The 12,500-nt window shown below is 37.7% G+C and overlaps 2 protein-coding genes across 4 annotated transcripts in view; both read left to right on the forward strand.

Moving 5' to 3' along the window:
- Nucleotides 1-12,500, forward strand: part of LOC136855109 (U-scoloptoxin(01)-Cw1a-like) — a 47,808-nt gene that overhangs the window by 6,801 nt on the left and 28,507 nt on the right. The window contains exon 1 of one of the 3 annotated variants that reach the window (XM_067131943.1): nucleotides 11,706-11,821. The exons of the other annotated variants lie outside the window; for them this stretch is intronic. The gene's annotated coding sequence lies outside the window, so the exon portion shown is untranslated. Of the gene's footprint in view, nucleotides 1-11,705; nucleotides 11,822-12,500 lie in introns of those variants that run through there. 3 annotated transcript variants of the gene reach the window in all.
- LOC136854775 (piggyBac transposable element-derived protein 4-like) lies at nucleotides 3,601-7,696 on the forward strand. The gene is made up of 5 exons (XM_067131350.1): nucleotides 3,601-4,025; nucleotides 4,229-5,319; nucleotides 5,494-6,397; nucleotides 6,654-6,715; nucleotides 7,073-7,696. The coding sequence occupies exons 2-3, from the start codon at nucleotides 4,232-4,234 to the stop codon at nucleotides 6,395-6,397; spliced, it is 1,992 nt and encodes a 663-aa protein (XP_066987451.1). The 5' UTR covers nucleotides 3,601-4,025; nucleotides 4,229-4,231; the 3' UTR covers nucleotides 6,654-6,715; nucleotides 7,073-7,696.

Here is a 12,500-nt window from a genome sequence, read left to right on the forward strand (position 1 = left end):
GGTCCTGAAAAAGGTTTAGGTATGGTGTGGATGGGAACCTGCTATACGTGTAAACGCCTTAATGTGGAGATTTGAGAGTGGATATTCTGTTAGTGGTTCTGAGACAAGTGTGCGCTGTGTCTTCAAGGGCATTTCTTATCTTTATGGATAGGGCAATGCAAGAAATGGAGTTTCAAATGGTTATTATATGGGGAGACAGACGAAAAGCTGCATGAACTAGTGAAAGGGTTGAATAGTCTTGCAAAAATTTGAAATTAAATGTGAGCAAGATTAAGTGTTTAAGAGTAACTGACAACTACTGTAGAAAGATAGAACAAGGACTTTTAATACATGGGCTTATATGGTGGGAGAATAGAAGCAGTTGGTTCTAACAGGATTTACAAATACAGTAAACTTAACGCATAATTGCTGAATGAGAGTCACAGAGGAGGGTAAGCACGGTGTGTTCAAAAGACTTGGAAATAACTGGAATGTCTGTGCAAGGCAAACTTGGAGACTATATGAAGTTGTTAGGCCAACTATTCGTTATGAAACTGAAGTGTGAATATTGCATGTACAGCAAGTGAAAGAGAAAGGGTAAATATAATTAAACAATTTGTTTGTGTAGTGTATGTGGAATAACTTGTCCAGTGCCATAGTCACCCCGTGGATATCAAGACCCTGTGTGTCTAACTCTTCTGCTGATCCAGATTTCAGTGACTGCATTCATTCGTCCCTTCTGATAGAAAGTAATCCCAAATTTGAGTTTTTCCAGTTGAAATGCATTTGATTTACACCAGGTGTTAGGGTGTGAGGCTTTCCAATTAGATGCGTGAAGAGTAAGATGGTTTTACATGTAGCAACCTTTTTTTTTCTACTCTGGAGTGACCTTGGACATAATGATCCAACTATTATCTGCACCTTTGAGACTAATTTTGAATCAGTTATGTTTTTAAATATGCCGGTAATTGAGATAGAGTTTTTTTTTTTTTAGTAAAAACAAAAATTCCTTCCGTAATAATAGACAAACACAACGTAGAAACATAACTTCTCAGTATTCAAAAAAGAGAAGCAATACAACATTGAATTGCCAATCGAAGCCTACAAGGACACTGGCTGTCTCTGATACCAGGATGTAACTTGGATAATTGAAGATGTCTATGTCATCGTCGTCTTCCTCGTCTTTCATAGAAATGGGGAAGAAGGAGAAGAAAAATAGTGATATGAAATTGATGTGTATGCCAGAGAGAAGTAAAAGCCCTGTTGCATTTAGATGTCATCGTCAACGAAATTGGACAGGCCAACTACATCTGTACTAACAACTCCCATCATTAACTTAATTGGAAGCTAATGACAACACCCTCATCACTTAACCTTGATTGTCACACATTTTTTAACTTCACATCCTGTAATTAGTAGAGGATCTTATCCTACTGTTTAAGATGGCTTGCCAATCCTTTTTATCATTATATCATCTACATATGGAACTTCCTGTAATTTTATTTATAGTATGTCTCGCTGTCTCCTTGCACTTGAATCCTGATATTCTTCATAAAGCTTTATTTCCTAATTAACAATATCTTTTAGATAGTTTCATTTGTAATATCACAATTCATGTCCGTGTGGAAATAGAGATCGTACTGCAGAGTGCTAGGCTTGAGTCTAATCTTACTCTCGGATGCAGTTTCGGTCTAGCTCATTTCCAGATTTCATCCAGTCTGCCAGTTATTTGATTTGTCCATTTGAAGTCTCTCACAAAATTCCAACAGTGGACTTGTGTTGATTATCACTGTTCATAAGTATGTGAAAGGTTCACCGTCATGCATCCTTTTTCCGTCTAATGTTATGACGTCCCTTTGTGTATAATGTCATCATTACTTGTTTTTCTTAGGTGTATATTGAGTCTCATATATAATAATAATTCTGTCCGGATGTGTGTTGCTGATTAGTTTGGGGTAACGACAGAAAACTTACAGACGTACATTATGCAAATGATACATATGTGTACACACACACATTATATATATATATATATATATATATATATATATATATATATATATATATATATATATATATATATATATATATATATATATATATATATATATATATATATATATATATATATATATATATATATATATATATGTGTGAGTATGCATATATATATATATATATATATGTATATACATACTGTATGTATATTATATATATATATTTGCATGTATATATATATATATATATATATATATATATATATATATATATATATATATATATATATATATATATATATATATATATATATATATATATATATATATATATATATAGCCTATATATGCATACTCACAGAATCGAATTAGTGACAGCATTTTTTTTTCCTTCGTAATTTTTGAAAAACCTTGTAAACGCCACTAATAACTTGCATTGCAGTTTTAACAAAATGCGATAAAAGGAAGGAAAAAATGAAATTATACGTATACCTTGATGAGAGGAGATGAAAATTATGCACTAATGCTACAGAATTTTTACTTTTCCAATTTCCTCCATGTCGCAAGAATCTCTTGGTGCGTTTGTGCTTGCGCAGTCAGAGGAGCATTGTCGTCTGTTAATTCGACGGTGCTCCTCCACATCCATTAAGGCAAACACCCTCCTAATCATATCATAAAACACCCCTTCCCCAATACTTCATTGCTCCCTCCCTCCCTCCCTTTCCCACCCCCGTCCCCCCCGCTCGTTTCCTTGAGACGCGCGTGCGGTAATCCGCCCCCAGGGTTCAAATGCTTCGTGACCCGTTCGCGGTGGAAAAGGCTTGATGCTCTCACGCCTAGAATTTGACTTCGAGGTACGAAGGGAATAGATGGCGTTCAGATCTATCGAGATTTAACAGCTTTCAATTATCTCCAGGCACCATTTGATGGCGTTAAAGGTTTCCCAAGAGGTTAAGTGGAGCCTGGTTTATTTTGATCATCTCGGTGTGTCTCGTTTCAACGCTTAGCCGATAGAAGAGTTTCAAAACATCTCTCGAAGTGTGATTCGAACGACGGTTGGTAGTTCACCGAGAGAAGAGGTAAATGTGCGCTTCAGCGCTTCTTTTTCATCATCTAAACCATTGGTTTGCTATGTTGTTTATCTGTGAATGGAGAGACTTACGATAATTTGATCCCCACCTTTATTTCCCTCTAATTGCGCCTGTTATCTCCCAGAAGTGATGAATCGTTTAGCCAACTTTTCATTAGTCTCGTCGGTGTTTGTTCCGTTAGCGCATTTCGATCTTCATATCTTCTCAACTTTCCTCTTTGTCTGGTTTTCCTTTCCCCGAGCTGGGCACGAACATATTATGTTCGTTCATCCAACGACTATGAATGGGTGAACCATAAGAAACAGAATAACTTCCTTTGGGAGGCTAATGATTTGCGTCATTACATGTTCGGAAGAATATGCAATCATACCCCTTCCGTGCATAGCTTAAGAGTTGGTATTTTTACAGCGTTCAGTCCAAGGTTTGCTCAGATCGGAGATGGTCCATTTAGTTTTCTGTAAAAGAAAACTATTGTGGCGGCCTGGTGGCGGCTTTGTCTGTCCGTCAGCACTTTATTCTGCCCGCGCTTTTTTCTGTCTGCATTTTATTCTGTCCGCCCTCAGATCTTGAAAACTACTGAGGCTAGAGGGCTGCAAATTGGTATGTTGATCATCCACCTTCCAATCATCAGACACCATATTGCAGCCTTCTAGCCTCAGTAGCTTTTATTTTATTTAAGGTTAAAGTTAGCCATAATTGTGCTTCTGGCAACGATATAGGAGAGGCCACCATCAGGCCGTGGTTAATACCCTGGACAGGTAACGCTGGGCATGTATAACCAGGACGCTGCGCAAAAAGACGTTTTTTAAGAACTGCGCAGTTGGGGTTGCCATTAGTCAAAATGTTAGCCCGTGAATCGGCAGTCGAACTTGCTGTAGCTGCTTCTCTGTTCATCTCGACGCTACAACATATTTTTCAAGGGTATACCAGTCATTTATGACCCAGTGTTGCATTGCACGTGAGTTTAGTGAAAGTCAAAGTTTTCATATAATTGGTTATAGCGTAATTGTCATTATATGTGTGTTATTGATATTTTTATACAACTTTTGTGAAAGATTTACCAAACTTCTAGAACCACCGGCAGCCAGCTGGCATGCTTCTAGAAGGAAATATGGCGGATATTCTGATTTCCAAATTTTGATGTTTTTTGTGTTTTTTCAGAGCATGGCTTCTTCGAACGCACTTTACGAGGAAAACTCGTTCATTAACCTTCCAGAGTGTGAGAGTGAGGAAGAAGAGGATGCCCCATATGAGGTTGATGAAGACCACGAGGACAATGAGGTATTTCACTTCCATACTTCGAGCTTTTATTCGAGCAGCTCCAAGTTGTCCCCCTCAGCTTGGACAGCTTCGACAAGTTCCCACGACCCTTGGCCCGCTTCCAAACATTGTAAGAAGTCTAAGCCTGTGGTCTCCGATGTTACTATGTCTGTCAGTATTGTGAATGATTTGGACATCATGCCAGCAGACGAGGAAGACTTTTACGACCTTGACGACCCCCCTTCAAGACCTTCTACGTCCCATGGTATGTCCCATGACATACCATCAGAGAACTTGACATCTGCAGAACTGTGCAGCAGGAAAAGGAGAAGGGGCCAGTTGCATGGTGCTGTAGGAACTGCTTTCAAGAAGCTGAAAGAGGAGTGTGTCGAGGCAAGGGATGGCACAATTTGGCACCGGGATGCCAATCTAGACCTGCCTAGATATGATACCCATTACATCCCCAGGGGGAGTTCCAGCACCATAGTACAAGGCATTACAAGGCCCTGTGATTTCTTTGGTCTCTTCTTTGATGCCACAATGATTACCGCCATTTGTGTAGAGACCAACCGGAAGATAGAGACTCTGAGACCACAATTCAAGAAGGCTGATAGCTACACGTTTGGGGAAGTCTCTGTGATGGAACTGAAGGCCTTCCTTGGTCTTTTGATCCTGTCGGGAATACGGAAGGACAACCATGTGGCCACATCGGACATGTGGTCTTTGCTAGGTGGCTCCCATGTCTACAGAGCTATCATGACTGAACGCCGGGTTGCCTTCCTTCTACGAGTCATCCGCTTCGACGACAGCGCCACTCGACAGGAACGTCGCAAGACAGACAAGATGGCCCCAATTCGCAAGATTTGGAATATGCTCATCCAGCACTGCCAGGAGAACTACAAGCCAGGGCCTCATATAACTGTTGATGAGCAGTTGATTCCTTTCCGTGGACGATGCCCTTTCAAAATGTACATACCAAATAAACCAGCAAAGTAAGTAAATTTATGACAAATAATTTATGATAATACTTGTTTTATATATATGTTTGTGATATATTTTGTTTATTTATTTTCATTGTTGTTATTTTTATTTTTATTATTCTATTTAGTGATTTTTATTTATTCATAATTGCTATACTTTTACCAATAGTTTTTTCTTATCTCCAGGTATGGCTTGAAGGTGGTCATGGCATGTGATGCTGACACGCATTACATGATCAATGCGATCCCCTACATGGGCAAGGGGAGTGTTGAGCTTCCGAAGGGGATGACGTTAGGAGAGAGTTTTACTATGGAGCTTGTTCAGCCATACCACAGACGAGGAAGGACAGTGACAACAGACAGTTGGTTCACCTCCCTGCCCTTAGCCCTGTCGCTGAAGGATGTTGGCATGGACCTGGTAGGAACCATCAGACAGAAGCCCTATATTCCTCAGTGTGTCATCAACAAGAAGATGGAAGTTGGTTCTTCTGTGGCTGCATTCTCGTATGCCCACAACGTCACCTTGCAGTGCCAGAGGGTCAACTCCACCAAGCGGGTTCTTCTGCTGTCGACATTCCACCACCAGCCTTCAGTCATCGAGAACTTCAAATCTGACATTCAGATGTTCTACAATGCAACTAAGGGTGGAGTTGATTGCTTTGATCAGCTATGCAGCATCAGTTCCTGCGCAAGAAAGACGAGATGGTGGCCTCTAGCATACTTCTTTGGAATGCTCAACATGGTGATGGTGAACTCCTATATTCTGTACACCGACAACACGAGTCTTCCAAAGAAGAGTAGGCGGCAGTTCTACAAGGAGCTGATGGAGGGCTTGTGCTACGAATGGGTAAATCGTAGGTACAGGCTCTTCACTTTTCTCTCTCGTGATCTGAAACATATCATGAGAATAACATTCAATCTTCCTGAATTACCACAAGAAGCAGCGTCCTCGAGGTTGGAAACGCGCACGAGATGTTACATGTGTCCCAGCAACACCCACAAGAAAAGCAGAATTTTGTGTGTTCATTGTCATAAACCTGTCTGTGCCAGCCACCAGGTTATCTGTTGTGCCAATTGCAAAAATGTCTAGGTAAGACCCCACATATTTTCTTTCATGTTGCAGTAAAGTTTTGAGAATATATCATTTTCATGAAAAGTCGTCCCTCTCAATTTTAGTGTTCATTCGGGGTTTACAGATTCCTATTTTCCTAATTTTTTTTTGCTCAAAGTTATCATGTATCATCTGAAAAGATTCATGTAGAATTTCAGTCAAAAGTAATAATGTTCAGTAAGCCTAATTGCCTCTTGAAAGCATACATTATAATAACTTGTTCCTCTTCCCACAGATGCTGCCTGCGACATGCACACCTCCTCTACCTTTGCTCGCCCCTGTGACTCGGTTTTTATTGTAAGTGCTATAATCTTGTTATATTCCTGTTCCTTATGAAATTTTCTATAGATTATGTAATATTCAGTGTGATTGAGCTCATATGTGATGATGTACCACATATTTTATTTGAAGGAATTGCGTGAAAAATCGTCCCTCAAAAGGTGGTACTATCATTTACTTGTCTTTTTCAAACTAAAGTGCGCAAATATATAATTTTTTTATGATAATTGTATTCTTAGATCATATACCAATATATTACATAACTTTCAGTAATTTTCAAATGTATACAATAGTCATTTGGTAGCCAATGAAAGGATCAATTTTTTTTTGTTTGTTTGCAAAAAATTTTAATTCACGTTTTTCTCATGCTTTCAGCTCTCTCCGTTTTCGACGAATTTGCTTCAGATTTTCTCCAGTGCTCAAGACACCACCTGGGATGAAGTCCTGTGAAGATTATGTAAATATTTGAATTCTGTGATTTTCTGTAAATTTTTTACTGTAAGTGATTAAAAAATCAAACTTATTTTTTTGAAATATTTAGTAACAATATTTTTTCTATTCTTTGTTTGATTTAAACACCAGAGTAGTATTAAGGGTTGTTGAAACCAATAAGCCAAACCCTAATTGTCTTTACAACTTATTGGGAAATATTTTATAAAAAAAACTTTTTTACGGCCGGTCATATATGCCCAGCTTTACCTTAATAGGTAACGCGATTTACCGTTACCTGTCCAGGGTTGGGCTGCGGCTCATACAGCATTATATCGAGACCACCGAAAGATAGATCTATTTTCGATGGCCTTGATTATACGCTGTAGCGGCTGTACAGAAAACTCGATTGCGCCGAAGAAGCTTCGGCTCATTTTTTACTTGTTTCTTAAACAGATATGTTAGGGACTCGTAGTTTTACTATCATGTATATAGCCTATGTCAATTACGAGAGTACGTCTAGTTATGTGTGAATTGTATGCATGTCCCCTGTCTTTCCATTCCTTATCCACTTTCTTGGCTTCAAACAGGGACCGATTTCGTGGCCTATTGGAACTCGCATCAGACTCCTAAGATCTGTTGTAAGTGCCATTGGTGGTCATCCAACCAAAAACTGACCGGATCCGATGATATTTATCTTCACTAATCAAAAGACAAGCGGTACAGTGACTGTAGACTATTTTTGGCTCTCGTGCGAGAAAACTGATAACTCAAATAAGTGAATAATTACTTCAGTAGTCTCGTACGGTTTTGTTGCCCAAATGGCTCACAGAAATTCATTTACATTCGTCATAATTCACATATTTTATACTTTATTCATCTATGTATTTATTTATAGGCTCTGTTTTCCTGGTAACTCATCATAAAATGATTCCAACGCAGATGACCCTTTGACTCACCTAGCCACAACTCGATTCTTATTATGTCAGTGTGCAAAGTCTGTAGCCTGCAAAAGCACTGACAACAAACAAGCCAGCTCTGGATTGATTATATCCTTTTTGGTCCTTAATTTTTTTTTACAAGGGACTGTCTGGTTATTTTGCCGATTTTTTTCTTGCCCTTAGTGCTGACACTCATTCTTCATCTTGAAAGCACTAGAGGAATGACCACTCCAGCTATTGTGCCAATGCTCTGAACTTATAAAGCAGCCTGTTTAAATATAGTTTTAGTGCTCATCCTGATCATTGAGGCAAGATCAAATGACCTATTCCAGCTTATCACATTTGGTCATTCTATCACTTTTCTCATCCTTAGGACATTTGACTGGGTCTGGCAAATGGCTTAGTTATCCCAACTACCAATTATTGCTTCATTCCTCCCCCCTGTCGTTGATGACCGCCACATCTGTACCCTTTCCTATTTCTAATGGTGTCGCTCGGAGTTCTACTGTGTCGTCTCCCCTTTTCTTCCTTTAAACCATTAACTATTTTTCAAAACTGTCTTTACCATTCGTAGAGAGACAGTAACATAAACTCGCCTTCAGCCATGCAATCTCATGCCACATATGATATAAGCTTTAGACAGTGCTTCTGAACAGTACAGACACAAATGGGATACTTCCATGGCTCGCGAAACAAATTTTTCTCCCTATTTCTTAATTTCATACTACTCGTCCTTTCATTCAGAGTGGTTTTTAAATTTAATTCCTGCAATCCATTAGTAATTTAGGTTCGGAAGTAAAAATGTGTAGTGCTATGGTTTCAAGGGATCTCGTCATAGGATAGTCTTCTTGTAGGTGGCTCAGGGCGCTTGTCAGAGGCTCCGTGCATTTCTCTCTTGGGCAGCTTCCCCAGATTTTTTGTGAGACTTATCCATCCTTATGTATGGTGTCGTTATCCTATGGAGGCAGGTGTTGCGACCATATTCTTATACTTAAAGTTAATTCCAAGGCTTCCTTTAGCAATTCAACTCATGCAGGGTCACCTGATTTTAACCGCTTTTTAGGAATTCTCTGCCCTCCTCCGTATTTCCAGGGTGATTTCACTTGCATTTTTCAAAGAGACGCACAGGTCTGTAGGGTTCTTAAACCACTGTATACATCATAGTGAAGCTTAACTGACATGAATTCATAAGATTCTTAGAATACTAAACCTTTATATTCTTGAGAGGTTTGTAGAACCCATTGTCTATGTATTCTTTGGATTCCTATAATACTTTCTCCATTTTCTTGAGAACCTGCAACCTTCGTAGAATGCTGTCTGTATGTTTTTTCTTTATCTTTTAATGTTTTAGACCACCAATTATTTATATATATATATATATATATATATATATATATATATATATATATATATATATATATATATATATATATATATTGTGTGTGTGTGTGTGTGTGTGTACACTAAGTGTGTGCTTGTATTTACATACGCACCTAAACTTTCACAGTGAAATACTTAAGCACATTAAAAAATAACCCTTATTTTTCAGAGGGAAATTATGAATTAACATAACATACAAAAATTTCGTTGTTCTGACATATTATTCCAAGCCCATATCATTTAAAGTGGATCATAAATCAAACCATCTTTCATTCATGCTTTTACACTCTAGTTATGTAACCCCTCTAACAAGACCATTCATAATTTTAGGCCTTTTGATTATAGGTTTCAAGAGACTAGGACCATTTCACGCCTTGGTTTTACATTTTGGAAAGTTCCTCTCTTCTGCCAGGGGATTCTTGGTCCATCGTTCTGTGTGTGTGTGTGTGTGTGTGTTTTACATAATCCTTGAGCATCACTTGAGTTTTCTCCATCCTAGACATGTTTCAGCCTACGTGACATAGATCCTTAAATATAGTGTTTCACGAGAATGCTTTTAAGGAATCAAAACAAAACGGTCAGTAAGGTTATGAATGTAAAAGGAACCCCAAAAGATGGAGCATTTACTATTAGTATTGATAGTGGAAAATGGAACAATCTGATTCGTATAAATATTTTGGAGTAAATGTAACAGATGGAAATATGATGAGAAAAGAGGCGAGACACTGAACAGGTGAAACAATATTCTGATGAGGCTAAATTGCGAATTTTTGTAGGAATTGCTGAACTTGCTGTTCTTAATGAAGTGAAGTATGGATGCTAAATGCGAATAAAAGAGAAAACGTTGAACCTGTTGAGATGAACTGTTAAGTTTTAGCATAAGTGGACAGATGGATCGGAGTGTTTTGAGTGGGTTAGGTAACTTAGGTCATGTGGAAAGAATAAACGACTGAGTTCGATGAAAAGAGTGTATAATTAGAATTTTGAGGAGAAAGGAGGAGAATACTCTCAGAAAGGTTTATTATTATTATTATAATTATTATTATTCAGAAGATGAACCCTATTCATATGGGAGAAGCCCACAGGGGCTATTGACTTGAAATTCAAGCTTCCAAAGAATATGGTGCTCATTAGGAAGCAAGAGAAGGCAAAGGGAAATACAGAAAGGAGAGATCTCACTAATTAAAAATAAGAATTAATTAATAGATCAAAATATATTAAAGTACAAGAAGCATTGTATTAGGGTAGTAATGCATTGCATATTCGCATGAACTTCTGAAGTTCCAATTTCACGACATCCTCAGGGAGACTGTTCCACAGTCCTACTGTGTGAGGAATAAAGGACCCCTGGAAAGAGTGAAAGAGGCAATGGATAGAAAGTTCCTTACATCCAAGAAGCAGGAGAATGAGTACAAGATAGAGTCGAAAAGTCTAGTGTGTTTAGGGGGCTTGACGTGATGCTGATGAGCCTTCTCTGTAGGTGTTCAAGCGGTTAATGTTGTGGGAATTTTGGTGCAGTGTCTTTCCCCTTATGGGAAATGGCTTAATGCTGTAATATATATATATATATATATATAGTCTTATGCTGTGGTTTTCATAATGCAGTAATCTCCCCGTGTGTATGTGTGAGTTGTTGTATAACTGTGATTTTGTGTTCAGATACGCGTATGCCGTAAAAGAGTTAGCGTAAAGTTAGTGGTTAAACGCTATATGATTTGAGAGGACGACGTATGCGTTGAGCTGAGAGAGACTGAGAGCCTTGTTCATTGTATAGGGACGCAATTTATTTAGTCACTATTCAAAACTTGCTGAGATTAACACCTTCTCATATGACTAAATCCATTAACGTACAAGGCGTTATGGGGCCCAGTCAAAACAGAGGGGTGGGAAATTCCATTACGAAAGTTGCCGAACGTCACTGAGGAATGTTATGTGAAGCGATATTTTCCATTCTTATTATAATAACTAGAGATTCTCTTGTTCTGAAACTATGTAAATATTAGTGTTAACTGTAATTCCACTTTGTCTCTAATTATCATTTTAAAGAGTTTTAAAATAAAAACATCGTCTGGGACCTGTCCCCGCACCCATAGGCTGTGCCCTGCTGCGTCTAAGATGCCTTACAAGGGGCCGACATTCAGAGACCAAAAGGCGTTGTTGAAGGGAGATGCGCTCTCTCTCTCTCTCTCTCTCTCTCGGCTTACGGGATTTCTTCCTGTTTTAACGTAATTGATATTTAGATAGACGATGGTCACTCATATCCTTTAACTGTTTAATTCCTTAGTAAATGTGTCTGAGTTATCTGAACAGTGTATTTTATTAAGTGTGTGTGTAACGGCGCCTGATTAAAAACACGAAGCAATTTGGTACCAAGGTATTGTAATATAATTATTGGGTTTCAGTGCACTGAAAATAATATCTGCAGTGGTTATATGTAAAGATACCTTTTCACTTTTTTAATATTTTTTTCGTGTTATATGTTTTATGCTTTATCTTTTGAAGAATTTTTCTTTTATGCATATATGTGATGTATTTGCTATTGCCTTAATTTTTGCTTTACATTTTTTGATATTTAATCTTTTGCAGAGTATATTTCTGTGTCTTTTGTATCCACATTTTTAAATGATTGATTTATTTGCCTTATTTTGTTTAGCACGTGGGAATTAATTTACTTACAGTATATTTCCTTTCAATCAAGTTTTGTTATTTAACAATTTAAATCTTTCTTGAATAATTTTTGATGAATTAATAAATTAATTTCTGATTTAATTTTGACTGATGATTAATTCCGATTTAATCCAATTTTTCAAGTAATAATAAATTTCCCTGAGACTGTTAAATGTCATGTATAATCTTTGAATTTAGAAATAAATTTTTGTATTTAAAATATTATATCAGAGTTTCATTCGTTGACCCACCAGTAATTTTGATTTGAATAAGAGATAGAGTGGTAAGTGAGATGTTTTCCTTCAAGTAATTGAAGTGAGCTCGAACCAGGGAAATGAAATAAATAGAAATACTTGAACTTTTATAATGTTAATGGAGTGACGCCC

The sequence above is a fragment of the Macrobrachium rosenbergii genome, chromosome 30 (genome assembly GCF_040412425.1).
Source record: "Macrobrachium rosenbergii isolate ZJJX-2024 chromosome 30, ASM4041242v1, whole genome shotgun sequence".
Lineage (NCBI taxonomy): Eukaryota > Metazoa > Arthropoda > Malacostraca > Decapoda > Palaemonidae > Macrobrachium > Macrobrachium rosenbergii.